Source organism: Eptatretus burgeri, chromosome 18, assembly GCF_056783735.1.
Source record: "Eptatretus burgeri isolate ZD-2024b chromosome 18, Ebu_testis_v1, whole genome shotgun sequence".
Classification (NCBI taxonomy): Eukaryota; Metazoa; Chordata; class Myxini; order Myxiniformes; family Myxinidae; genus Eptatretus; species Eptatretus burgeri.
Window position 1 is genome coordinate 5,125,774 of NC_140978.1, and position 15,000 is coordinate 5,140,773.

The 15,000-nt window shown below is 41.4% G+C and overlaps 1 protein-coding gene across 1 annotated transcript in view; it reads left to right on the forward strand.

The window, feature by feature from the left end:
• ABHD13 (abhydrolase domain containing 13) overlaps positions 1-3,751 on the forward strand; it is a 34,386-nt gene extending 30,635 nt beyond the window's left edge. Inside the window, exon 3 of the mRNA XM_085864651.1 lies at positions 2,562-3,751. Coding sequence (XP_085720777.1) covers positions 2,562-3,157 — 596 coding nt within the window. The 3' untranslated portion in view covers positions 3,158-3,751. The remainder of the gene's footprint in view (positions 1-2,561) is intronic.
• Positions 3,752-15,000: the final 11,249 nt, after the last annotated feature.

The following is a 15,000-nucleotide window of genomic DNA, read 5'->3' on the forward strand; positions in this document are numbered from 1 at the left end:
GTCCTTCAGTATTAATATATAGAAGATACAATGTTTCTTGTTACATTTTTTGTGTCAAATTCACATTCTGAGGTAGTCAGCATGTGCAGAAGAGGGTTTTACATTGCAGACGCTATTTTTGAGGAGTGGAATTACACCTCTCAGCGGTAACGGTCTGTCGACGACAGACGTAATGACGTCAGCCGTCCTGATGCCTCTCAGCGGTGACGTCACACGTTGCCATGTAAACGAATGTAAAACGAAAACTATTTATTCTGCTTCAGAGTTGAAAGTTGACTATTGGCACTATGTGCGATGCACTCTTACAGGTACGAAGTTTCTTTCAGTCCAGGTCACAGTCCCGAGAAAAACGTGACGCGACCGCGAGGAGAAGCACAAAATTGGTCCTTCAGTATTAATATATAGATTCATTGCTACAGTGCCTCATGCCTGGAAAAAAAAGAAGAAGAAAAAGACCTTATTGAGCTTTCATTGCATAGGCTATTCCACTATCACTTTCAATTATCATCATCAACCTTTGTCAATTCACTGCTGGATGAAGGACTCCCAAGACTCCACAAATATGTGTCTTTAGCAAGTCTCATCCAACTTGCTCCTGAAAACTTCTAAATTTAATCTTGCTATCTCACAAGGTTTTCTTTTTGGTCTTCTTTTTTTGGCCGTTCAGACCCAATCCAGTATTTCTGTGATCTAACAATGACCTATTATTACGACATGAACAGCCAAATGCCATTTTGGTTTATTTATTTTCAATGGCATTACATACCCTTCTTTTGCACAAGAACTCCATTCTTCATTGTCAATTGCTCTAACGAACCTTGACGAGCTATTCAACGAACCTTCCAGCCCTCTGGAATACCTCTGCCTGTGCATACCACTCCACAACCACATAATCATTGTTTGGTGGTATATCATGACGAATCTCGAATACCACTAGTTCTTCGAGCATGGATCAACTCGTATTCATTCATCTCAACTCTCTATTCGTCATTTGTGGTGATTTTGGTTGGCATTGTGCCTGCAGCCGGATATCATTTCTATAACCACCAGTCATGGCATTGTAGCCTTCCCGTGACTCTGGGATTGATGCAATCTGTAAACTTTCCAACCCAGATTTCTGCAACTGTTATGTTCTCACTACTGGACCTGGTTATAAATAACTTTATATCCAATCTTTCCTTTTTCTCTGCTGGTCTTGGCTCCTTTGACCACATTTTTGTCTAAGCCCACATATTTCTGGCTTTTGAGAGGTAGTACCCTCAACCGCATAAAAAAACAGGCCAACTGGCAGAAACTGAAATATACCCTCTCACAATAGGATTGGACTACCATCTCCACAGCCTCTGACATTGATTCCACTCAGGAATACTTTCACAAAAGCCAACTTTCTATCGTGCCTCGGATTACCCCATCCCATGTGCGGATAGCCTATCCATCTTCTCTGCCTTGGTACACTGAATTCTGTGGGAAGGTGGTTGTGCCTGCTTATTCAAAGTCAATGTGATGCCTTCTCAAGTTATTCTCTGATGAATGCTCCCCTGCCACTTCCTCCCTCACCTCAAATGACATATCTGCAGACTCTGCCTGAGATACAAGTAAGGCAGAACGTCATAACTGTTTTTGCCTCCAAATCCCGTGTTCCCAACCCATCCCGTTCTGTCCACATTTTAATCTCTCATACCTACTGTCTACTAAGTTTGCTGTTGGCTTAACGGTTAAGGTGGCTGGCTTAAGATTTGAGTCTTGAGTTTATGCCTGGTGTTGGCTTAATGGTTCGGGTGGTGGGCTTGGGATCCTCGGATCCAGGGTTCAAATCTCCTTCAGCTGTTGAATTAATACCAGGTGGAGTTGACTCTGCAAGTCATCCTTCCGAGGTCGGCAAAATGAGTGCCAGCATGCTGGTGTCCTGTGTCGGAGTGGTGACCCATACAGGATTGTGCCCAATATCCAAGCAGATTGCTTAAGCAGCACCAATGCTCTGTGCAGAGTATGGTCCCAATCTCCTCCTCTCCTCTCCCTTTCCATTTTGTTCCCTTCAATTCTACTCTAGCTAAAAAGGTAGTTTATTTTGATGCACTGTCTGACTTAATTTTCCACCCAAGCCCATTTTTGTTTTTCTGTTTATTCACATACTTGGTTTTCAGTTGATTATATTAATTGACCCAAATATACCTGACTGTTTACCAATTTAATGCCATTTACTGCAACTGGCTTGGAAAAAGTCTATTTGTTAAACACTACTTTTGTTTTGTTAAAGTTCATTTTCAGAACCATTTTATGCTAAGTTCATGCATTTCCTGAATTTGTGACTGTAATTGCCATGGATATGTTGCAAATACAATGATGTCTGCAAATAGTAACAGGTAAGCTCCATTAATCTTCAAACCTTTGTCCTCCCCATCCATTTTCTTGTAAATATCTTCCAATGTCGCTGGATAGAGCTTTGGTGATATTGTTTCTCCTTGGCGAACATCTTTTCTCAAGATGTTGTTTTTTTGTTTGTTGTTTTTTTTTGCTACCTTTAGCATATTCCAATAAATTTCCCAACTCTTGCTATGCAGTGTCTGTCCTCTTACTGGACTATCGAGGATATGGACGCAGTGAAGGAACTCCCGGTGAGGCTGGCCTGTATGCAGATGCTGCAGCTGCCCTTGCGTATGCACGTGGCCGCCCAGATGTCGATTCTTCACGAATCATTGCCTTTGGACGTTCCTTGGGTGGTGCAGTGGCCGTACACCTTGCTTCCCAGCACCCCGGCTGCCTCGCAGCCTTATTGCTGGAAAATACCTTCACCAGCATCCCCAACATGGCTTCTGCACTCTGCCCTGGCCTTCCTCTGGGCCGCCTGCCACGCTTCTGCTTCCGAAATATTTTTTCGTCTGCAGATACGATTGGACGCTGCTCCGAGCCAACGTTGTTTGTTTCAGGGGAGGCAGACACCCTCGTTCCACCGGCCATGATGCGTCGGCTTTGGGAACTTTCTCCAGCCAGGCTAAAGCGTTTGGCCACTTTCACGGATGGGACGCACAATGGCACGTGGCAGTGCCGGGGATATTTTATGGCTCTACGTACCTTTCTGGATGAAGCAGTCGGACCAGGAACAACTGCTAGCCCAGAGGCGACTGGCATATCAAATTCAGGACATACTGTGGTTTAGGAACTGTTGATGTATTAGGATGCCAATTCATCAGAGACTTTGTCCATATTTTTTGGATTTGTCTATTCTATTATCAATTCCTCATTGTTCCACACTTCTACCCTCCCCCCCTCCCCCAAACACCACCTCTTCCACTCGTTCCTTACTAGTTTAAATCTTTTTCAAACCGTGCCAACTGCTGTTTATAAAGCACAATGGTGCTGATATACATGACATCATCAGAAACTGTAATGAAGATGGAATGCATCTTTTTATTGTGCAGAATGTATCATGATTCTATTCGATACCCCACATTTGTGTAGAGGATTTTTGTTGCTTCTGTACATGATGCAGTAGTTAAAAAATACCTAAGCTGCAGCTGTTGTGAATATTTTTTAAATAACTGACAATTATTTAATTTGCTCCTTCTTACTCCTGATTTATTGTGTGGAAGAGTGGAATATCGTAAGTGAGAGATTTAAAGAAATTATAACTTTGCATGAATGTTATCAGTTTGTTTGTAGGTTGTTGTTTTTTGCCACATGAGGCTCATTTGCTTGATGGGTTTTTCTTTGTAAAACTATTTTCACAAGACTAAAGATTGTAACATAAATATTCTCTGTGTCTTCTTGTCCTTCATTCCAGGTGGATGCCTAGTGTTGGCTTAATGGTTAGGGTGGTGGGCTTGGGATCTGAGGATCCTGAGTTCAAATCCCATTTTACTGTTGAATTAATACCAGGTGGGGTTGACTCTCTGCCTGTCATCCTTCTGAAGTCGGCAAAACGATTGTCAGCTTGCTGGTATCCTGTGTCGGAGTGGCTACCCGTCCAAGATTGCGCCCATAGCCAAGGAGACTGCTTCGGCAGCACCAATGCTCTGCACAGAGTATGGTCCCAATGGATGAATGGATTCTAAGTGGGATGTTTGTTTAATTTTGTGGTGATTTCCCCCCCCCCCCCCCCCCAATATTTATTACGAGTAAGTCGGCCATGGCTGTGCCCGCACAGGATTCTGAACAGGGTAGGGATAAAGGCAGCAAAAGCGCAAATGGTGTCTTCTGTCATCAATCCGGCAAACTGGGAGCAACATTTCACATTTATTGACATATCTGATGCAAAATAAATGCTCTAATGGCTGTGAGGTGCTCTATTTGAAACTGTTTGTTCGATATGTGTAGCTTTTTGATGCCTATGGTCTGTAATAAAAATTTGCATTGGTGTCAAAGCCAGTGACCAATTGCAAATTAATAGTAGGATGAAGTAGTGCATGTCTGACAAGCTTTGGGATTTATTTAAATGTTTTCCCCTTTTTGAGAGTAGATGGCTATAATATTGTTGCGAATTCGCGCCCGCCGGCGTGCGAGCGGCCACGTAACTCGAATCGTGGCACGTCGCCCACCGGACGGACAATTTTGTCGTGACCCTCTCGGACTAACGCCGGGAACTGTTCACGGGTGGGCCTTTCGGCCTCACCACGATCGTGCCAATTGGCCCCCCGCGTGGGATAAGGTTGTTGGCCAAATTCGACCTACCTAAGTACCCACACGGAGGGTAGACCAGGCGATCGCACCTCGCCGCAGGTCGACTCCGGACTCGGGCCACTTTAAGCGACCCGTTCCGTACTATGGGGATAACCGAGCGGTGTTATCGTCAACCTCGACGGTTCCGATTAATTATCGGGCGTATTTAGCCCACTACCAACCCTTTACGTGAAGTAAGATGGAGATTCAATTAAAGAAAAGACGAAGCGAAACGGGAAAAACAGTTCAACATAAGGCACATTTATTCCGCGGCACACGGATAGCACACATATACAATTACAACAATTATGCACCAAAAGCAATTGCAAAAGAAACACAACAATGCAGATCTACTACCGACTACGCGAGCACACGGCAACACTTACACAGTTTTACTTACAGACGGCGCCGACAACACATATACTCAAAAGCAAAAGAAAAGGGGCCACCCTCAACGACAAGGGGACAGACGGGGCCTGTGGCGCGAGACCGGGTGGAGCCTACCCGTCTTGTGATGAGCCGCAAATGTGGCGGCGGTGCCCCGACACCACGCTCCTCCGCGGGTTTCGTTGGCACTGCTTGGAATGGGGTGGGAACGAGGCCCCCTTTCCGCACTATCTCAGCGGGGGGGGAAGGGGGGAATTGTTAATGCTCTGGGGAAAGAGGATAGCTGGCTTGCTTGGGTCCCGCGACGAGCGACTCCACTGCGACCTCGACCGCGTTCCCGGCTTCCCCTCTCTGCAGCTCCCCGACAGACTCTGAACCCCGACAGACTGACTCTCCTCCAGACCCGTCTTGACTGCTGCTGCCACACTCCGCCGCCGCCACACCTCTCCAACTTGCCCGAGCCCAAAACTGACTGAATTCGCCCCGCGCTCGGCGCTTTATAGTACGGCAGGAGAACCCATATGCAAATTTCCGGATCAGGATGAGCTCGGGGGCGGAGCCACGCTCGCCCATTGGACGGAGGAAAAGTGGGCGTGAACCTCCCCTGATCCTCGAATTTGCATATATCGATTCTACTCCGACGCGCCTGGAGGCGGGGCCAAATCGCCCCGCGCTTGCTGATAGGACGGAACAGAAGTGGGCGTATATCATTCCTGATCCGACTTCCCCTCGGAAAGGCCGCTCTTTGTACCCGCGGCTCAGCGCGCGCCCTGTACGAGGCCAGGACAGCCTGACGCTCAGCGTTCACAAGTGGTGCGGGAATGGCCGCAGAAGGAGAGGCGAAGGTGGTGGAGGGTCTAAAGTGGCGGTCCCTGGCCACGGTGATGCTTGGAATGGTGGTAATGCGATGTTTGCGAGAGCGAGTTGTGAAGGTAAAGGTCGTGGCTGTTGGCGTTGTTGTTGTGAAGCGGAATTGCAGTTGGTGGTTGTTGTGTGATGGAGGTTGAGACGTGGTTGGTTCAAAATAAAGATAGAACAGAAAAACGGCTATCTTAAAGGGTCGCAGCCCGAATGAATCTCATTTATTCCGTCTAAACAACGGGTTTGGGGCTAACTACACATGTACTTACAGAGATATCTCACCTACGGGACCTGAATAGTGGTTTGCGAATTTCCTCAACCACAACAATATTTTAAACTACCGATACAAAGGTTGCTACATGAATGTCGGATCTGGCTAAACAGTTCGTGAAGGCCTTGGCCTAAAAGCTTTCCCCAGTTGATCCCACAAAAGAAGATGAAAATAATTGGGCTGTTGGAGAACAAATGAGGTTTTTTTGTTTGGTTTTTAAAAAATTTAATCTACTCACCTGCGGCATAGATGAAGTAATCATATGATTTAATGCTTTTAAGCACACAGCAAGTGGAATGTTGGGAAAAAAAACCTTAACCTTTCCAAGGTGCAAATGAATTGGCAGATATTAACTGTTCCACTACCAATGACACAGACCTCCAGAAATTCGATATGATCCTTATGACTAATCTTCCTTGATCACACCAGGTTTTTTTTTTTTGCGGTTTGATATCTTGAATCCGAGCATAAAGACTTTTTTTTACCTCCTTCCAATGCCATTTGAGCCACAAAATCTATGAGTTTTAATATCTCGGTCACAACTTGTGGGAGCTGTTTCCAGATTAAGCCGGATTTGGTTCCTTGTCCTTCCTTGCTGCTGATGCTCATTGTTTCCAAACTAGAATGCATATTTTTTCCTCTTTGAAGGATTAACTGTGCATTATAATGATTAAGATGAAGTACTTTTAAATTGCTTTTGATTTAATTCCGATTTTCATCTCTGCACCTGACTTTTACTGTTTATGTATTCGATTGGAGAAATTAATCAGAAAGAAATGTCTTTTAAACTTTACTTTTTAATTTTAATCTGCATGTTTTTATTTATTACCTCCATCATCAAAGGTGGATGGAGGTTATGTTTTCACCCCTGTCTGCCTGTCTGTCTGTCTGTGAGCAAGATATCTCAAAAAGTTATGGACGATTTGAACGAAACTTGATGGATAGGTTGGGTGCGTGACGAGGACAAATTGATTAGATGTTGGTATGTGTGCATGAAATGCCCCCTTTTTTGCGAAAGTTTGAAAAACATAACGGCGATAGGACAGATATGTTCGAATACATGAAAAAACATTTCTGAATTTTTTTCAGAATTTTCGGTCATCATCTTAGGGGTCCACATCGGGGTCAAAGTTCAGGCACGCAGCTCCTGCGCATTTTTCAAAATAAGCGTTATTTTTCACTGTATAGTGATCAAAACTTGTATCTGGTGGTGAAATAATTCTGACATATTGATGTACTGCACCTTTGTTGATGTTCCAGTGATATAGAGCCAATCAAATTTTCCGGGAAATTTGCCGGAGAAGCGAGAAACTGGTGATTTTCCCAGAAAAAAACAACAACATAGTAACAAATGCCTCAGTGCTGTCAATTTCACAGCTTTATTACCCAGAATTATGTGTATTCATATCAAGGTACTCATATAATATCATTAATGATCAAGTTTCAAGCGTTTCCAGAGATTCGGATTCTCTTTCCTGTCATTCTCGGAGACTTGTTGCACATTCTGAAAGTATTCTTCAGACCTAGCTACACCGAGACAGTCCGTTCTGAATTTTATTAGACGTTCAGCCGCATGATTAGTTACATTGAGTGCTTTGGTTTTAGATTTTAAATCCACATCGGCTGGAAGTGTTGCCCACTCACTCACTTCATACATTAAGAATGAATCGTCCAGTTCAAGTTATCGGAACACAAACCAAGAATCAACTGAGACAAAGGCAGATTGGCTAGATGTCAAGTGAATGTCCTTGGGGAAGTGAGGCTTTCCGAAGTCTGTACCAAAGCGCCCAATAGGCATATATCAGGCTTGACAGAGATGATACGGTCAGCCAGTCGACGCTTCTCTGCACTTGGAACATCCTCACTGAATAAGGCTAAGGGCACACCTCAGCTGTTAAGTACCAAAGATGACGCTGTAGAGCTTTGATAGCGGATGCAGAAACCTCGGGGTCCACAGATCCATAGCGTATGAGATCTTTATACAGACACAAATCGTTGTTTGTCGCATCAAGAGCTCTCGGGCAAGAGTTCCACCATTTGAAATAAATCGGTGTTGCAAAGTCGCAGAATCTTATTATCTTGGGTACCTGGTGCCATGTTGTGATAACTGCAGTAGGAAGTAGAGGAGAAATTTGAGTTTCTAACATAGCAATCTTTAGACCAGGGGTCGGGAACATTTTTGACTCAGAGAGCCATTAAAGCAAAATATTTGGAAATCTATTTGTGAGAGCCATATAATATATTTTAAGACTGAATTCAACTAAATGTGAGTATAATAAGCCTCTGAATTTATTCTTTTAAATAATGTTGTTATAATACTCACCATTAATGGGACTTCTGGTGATGCATGGATTTGCTGATGGCTTTGTAGTCTGGTTGGTACTTGGTGAGGTTAAGCTTCATGCAAGCGTTGAGGCTTTCATCCGTTAGACGTGATCGTAGGTTGGACTTGATGTTTTTAAGATGTGAGAATGACTGCTCACATGCATACGTAGATCCAAACAAGGTCAATACAGCAATACTCACACGCTGCAGTGTGAGGTATGTGACAGGAAGCGCGTTCCAAGTTTTGATAATCAGCTCGTCTTCGGGTTGAAGTTTTTTTCATTTCTGTCCACATGTGCTTGCTCGCCAACTCTGCTTTCTGTTGTGCGATTCTTTCCAAATCTTCATTCAGTGACTTGAACTTATTCACCCACATGTCTGAGACCTTCAGGTCAGCCACTTCTGCTTCAAAATCTCTGACGGAGACACCAGGAATGTAACTCAGGTCGGCTGTGTTCAGTGAACACTCGTTTGGATGGGTGATGAACTTAAAAAGACGAGTGTGCTCACGAAATTCTCCAAAGCGTGCTTTGAATGACTGTAGGAGACTGGATGTGAAGCCAGCTAACTGGTGGAGATCAAAGTTTTGAGTGGGCTCACTTGCTGTGCATGCATCTTTAAATTGTCTCAGTTTTTCAAAATGTAGTAAACGACCTGTTTCAAGATCCATGATAAAGAGCTCCAGCTTGTTTTCAAAAGCAAACACGGCTTGTTGAAGGGATAACACTATTTCCAATGCCTTGCATTTTCACGTTGAGCTCGTTCAGATGTTCAGTCATATCCACGAGATAGTAAAACTTGAGGAGCCACTCAGTTTCGGCTAGCTCAGAATGCTCAATCCCTTTCATTTCAAGGAAAGTCCGGATTTCGTTCAGGCAAGCCGCAAAACGGCTAAGCACCTTCCCTCTTGACAACCAACGCACATTGCTGTGCAAAAGCAGACCGTGATAGTTATTTCCAACTTCATCCAGCAGTGTTTTAAACTGGCGAGCATTTAACGCTCGGGCAACAATAAAGTTGATCACACGAATGACCAGCGACATCACTTCACCAAGCTGTCCATCACACATCTGAGCACAAAGTGCCTCCTGGTGTAGAATGCAATGGAAACTTAGGATGGGTCTATTTTCATGTTCACGGAGAAGCGCCACAAATCCTTTGTTTTTCCCCACCATACACGGAGCACCATCAGTACACACCGAGATAAGTTTATCCATTCGTAGATTTTTTTCTTGAGCGAACTCCATGAAAGACTTGAATAAATACTCACCTCTTGTGGACCCTTTTATTGGCAGAACAGCAAGACTTTCTTCGCGCAGTGTATCACCAGCAGCATATCTTGCAATCACACTGAACTGCGACAAATGGCTTACGTCTGTTGACTCATCCAAAGCCAGGGAAAAGAACGGCGCTGTATTTATGTCCTTCACTTGCGTTTCCTCCACTTGGTTTGCCATCATTTCGTTTCCTCCACTTGCTCTTGCCGACAGAGGCATGTCTTGTATCCGTTTGATTATCTTGTCTTTGTTCGGAAGATCATCAAAAAGTTCATTGGCGACATCCAGCATGAACGTTTTTGCATACTCGCCATCTGTGAATGGTTTTCCGTTCCTCACTATTGCTAAAGATCCAGCAAAGCTGGCGGAATTATAGTCACCTTGCTGGGTCCATACGCGGAGTTGCTGCTGGCTGGCTTGCACCCTGCTCAGTAGCTCTTGGCACGCTTTCTTTCTGCTGTCTCCCACAGGGTATTTTGATGCAAAGGTAGCATGGCGCGTGTTGAAGTACCGCTTTATATTCGACCGTTTCATCGATGCAATTTTGTCATTGCAAATTAGACACACCACAGAACCTGCTCTCTCCACAAAGGCGAATTCTTCGGCCCATTCGTCCTGAAATGTACGATACTCCTCATCTTTTTTTATTTTCGCCATCTTCGTCGAAGGGTTAGCTTTGAGCAAATGAGAGAGAGGGAGATGTTGACCCAAGTGAGTCTGGCTGGCCTGCCCACGGGCTGACATACTCGAGAGGTGCGGCGCGGCCGGCCAACTCTGGGATGCTGTCGCCTCAGCGGTGGCGCGTGATTGGTCGAGATGAATTCCGTGACGCGTCTCGGCGGCGGCACGTCATTGGAGGAACCGAAATCACGAGTCGCCTCAGCGGTGGCGCGTGATTGGTCTAGATGAATTCCGTGACGCGTCTCGGCGGCGGCACGTCATTGGAGGAACCGAAATCACGACTCGCGTCGGCCGCATGACTGGACGAAACAAAAACCGCTTCAGACAATTCGGAGGTGTTTTTTCTTCTCTCCTTCTGCCAAGTTCAGCCCTGCACGTGAATGAAGCACGACACCATTCAAACTATAGGTAAAGCTTCTGCGAAAAATATTGGGCTTTCCAAGTTTCAAACTCCAATTTTATCTGCGAGCCAGATGCAATCATCAAAAGAGCCATACCTGGCTCGCGAGCCACACGTTCCCAACCCCTGCTTTAGACAATAAATGACCTTTGCTATCCATCGGGCACGGTGCATTGCTCCATGAAACTGGAAGTCCACTTGTGGTCCGTACTGACCAAGATACATCTCCACTAATCTAGCGAACTCTCTATAGTCGTCTCGCTGGTAGGACTGTATGGTCGCAGTGACATTCAGTACTCCTGCTCTCCAGTCATGTGAGGGCTGAATTCTCCACGCTGAATTTATCAAGATCTAAAGTTTTCAAGCTTATTTCACCGCTGTGGGGTACAGCTTCGAAATGCTTTTGAAATCTGGAAAAACACTGATATCCGGCGACTTCGATGCTTCAATTTTGAGATCAGTAAAAATGTGTCTAATGATTAATTCGCCAATGTGATGGCGGCAAGCCAACCAAAAGAAGGGTTTATCCAACGCTTGTTGAATAGCTATGCAAGCTGCACCTTTATGGCCCGTTTTGGCCGAGGTAGTATCAAACACCATATCAATCGAATTGTTTACACATCCCCAAGACTGTAGCTGTTCCATTACCATCGTACTTACAATCTCACCAGCGCCACGTGCACCACCAGTGTGGTAGAACGGTGTTCCCAGGAGTTTTACATCTGTTAAATCCCCTACAGCTATTGCAAGTCATTCTGTCCCCTTTCTGTACTGCCCTTCAAGTGGTTTCATTATTTTACCGTCCCAGTGAATAGAGGCTTTTGAAGGGGGAATCCAATGCTCTTTTATATCTTTCACGATTTCTTTATTGACAAACAGTCGAGCCCTATCAGCGCTAGAATAGGAAGTATTTATTTTCTTCACATCACCAGAGCACTCAGCAACCAAAGTTTCCGTAAACTGGGCCTGGTCTGCTGGCATCATTCCTAGTCTTGTGGCCAGCGATACTCGGCGTGGACTGCTGAGGATATTTGGGGGAACATGGATCGTCGTTCCAGTTTGACTCCTTCTGTGTCTACTTATGTTCACAATATCATTTGTCCTGTGACCAGTATCAGAAGTTGATGATGGATGTAGTTCAACATCAGTATCAGTATCTTCTTGATCCTCATCTGTGCTGCTCCCAAACTCAACCGAAAACAGCTGTTCACGACCACCTCTTATCTTCCCCCATCCAAATCCTCAATCTTTTCTACCCCCGATAATCCACCCAAGCCCACTTCCTTCAATTCCCCTGCTTTCCTTCCTGAAAGTCCCTGTAATGTCCATCTTCTCTTCGCCATGTTCCCCGTCCCATCCCCATTCCTCTCCCTTCCACAGTTCACCTAATGTGTCTGTTCCCCACTGTTTTGTCCCTTCCACTCCCACCCCTCTTGTCTCATGCCTCCTTGCTGTGAGTTGTGTGTTAGCTCTCATACGAGCCTCGACCAAGGTATACAAAAAAAAAAAAAAAAACCGTCTGTAATAGTTTATCCACTTCTTCAGTTCATTTTCTAGCTCTTACTTCGGATAACTTTGCTTCTTCATGGATTTTCTCTGTCTTCTTCTTTAAAATATTGTCCTTGCATCCGAAACTTGCCACACGGTCACTCATCATAGATTGTAGGAAGGCTTTATCCTCTTCATTCGTAATCAGTTGCTCTACATTTTTCGGCCATAAAACGAATGTTTTTTTCAAATCTTCTAATTCCTTATCTATCCTTTCTCTAACCTTTCCAGTTCCAGATGAGCGTCTCGATTTCGGTATTTCTCGTAGCTTAGCATTGGTACTAACTAATTTAATTATTTTGTCAGACGCACTTTTAGGTGCGATCATTGGGATATGTCCTTTTTCATAAAAAGGTTCTAATTTTCCAAGTACTATTTTCGTGATAGCGGCTTTTGTGTAATTGTGATTGCATGCAAGGTCCTGATGATACTTGAAGCATCGAATGACTTGTTCCTTTGTTGGTAATCTCGTCCCTGTGATATTCGCGTCCTCTGCAACAATCTTTCCTTTGAGTCTGAAGACTGGGCCGTCTCGGCTAATTTCCATATGAGATTCCTTTCTAAAAGATATAATGATTAGTTATAGTGAGATTTCGCGTATTCACGCCAGTACGAGGGACAAAGTACGAGAGCGTGCCAGCATCACTCTAGTCCTTTCAACTAACCACTAGAACTGATAATGCAGGCAGTGTTTCTGCACTCATCACTCAGTAGTATGCAATAATTATCACCAGAGAAGTCAAATCATCTTGGAAAATCGTCCAAACTTTTACATTAATGATCTGTCACGTGTCAAATTCTATGGGAAAACACAATTTCCGGGAAAAATACCATTTTCCGGGAAACTGTGCCAACAAATTACAAGCCAACCATGTTACAAACATGACCAAAGGAGCAGTACATTGATATGTCAGAATTATTTCACCACCAGACACAAATTTTGATCACTATACAGTGAAAAATAACACTTATTCTGAAAAATGCGCAGGAGCTATGTGCCTGAACTTTGACCCCGATGTGGACCCCCAAGATGATGACCGAAAATTCTGAAAAAAAATGAGAAATGTTTTTTCATGTATTCAAACACATCTGTCCTATCACCGTTTTGTTTTTCAAACTTTCGCAAAAAATGGGGCGTTTGATGCACCCTAAGTTGGTGAAGATCTGGATACTTTAATTTTGAAAGTGATTCTTCACCATAGAGAGATGGGACCAAAAACTATAGACAGCAGAATATCTCAAAAAGTTGTGGATGAATTATGCTAAAATTTGATGGATAAATAAAAATAAAAGTTGATTAGATTTTGACCCAGGTCTGGCCTATCAGTGGGATACAAAACGTATGAACTGTTCAGCCTGGCGGAGATGGCTCCACACACATATATACATATATATATATATATATATATATATATATATATATATATGTATATATATATATGTATATATATATATGTATATATATATATATGTATATATATATGTATATCTTCTTCTTCTTCTCCTTTCGGCTGCTCCCGTTAGGGGTCGCCACAGCGGATCATCCGATCCGCATAGTGATTTGGCACATGTTTTACGCCGGATGCCCTTCCTGACGCAACCCTGGTCGCCTGTTACGACACACAGGGATAATATATGTATATATATATATATATATATATATATATATATATATGTATATATATATATATATATATATATATATATATATATATATATATATATATATATATATATATATATATATATATATATATATATATGTATATATATATATATATATATATATATATATGTATATATATATGTATATATATATATATATATATATATATATATATATATATATATATATATATATATATATATATATATATATATATATATATATATATATATATATATATATATATATATATATATATATGTATATATATATATATATATATATGTATATATATATATATATATATATATATATATATATATATGTATATATATATATATATATATATATATATATATATATGTATATATATGTATATATATATATATATGTATATATATATATATATATATATATATATATATATATATATATATATATATATATATATATATATGTATATATATATATATATATATATATATATATATGTATATATATATATATATATATATATATATATATATATATATATATATATGTATATATATATATATATGTATATATATATATATATATATATATATATATATATATATATATATATATATATATATATATATATATATGTATATATATATATATATATATATATATGTATATATATATATATATGTATATATATATATATATATATATATATATATATATATGTATGTATATATATATATATATATATATATATATATATATATATATATATATATATATATATGTATATGTATATATATATATATATATATATATATATATATATATATATATATATATATATATATATATATATATATGTATATATGTATATATATATATATATATATATATATATATATATATATATATATATGTATATGTATATATATATATA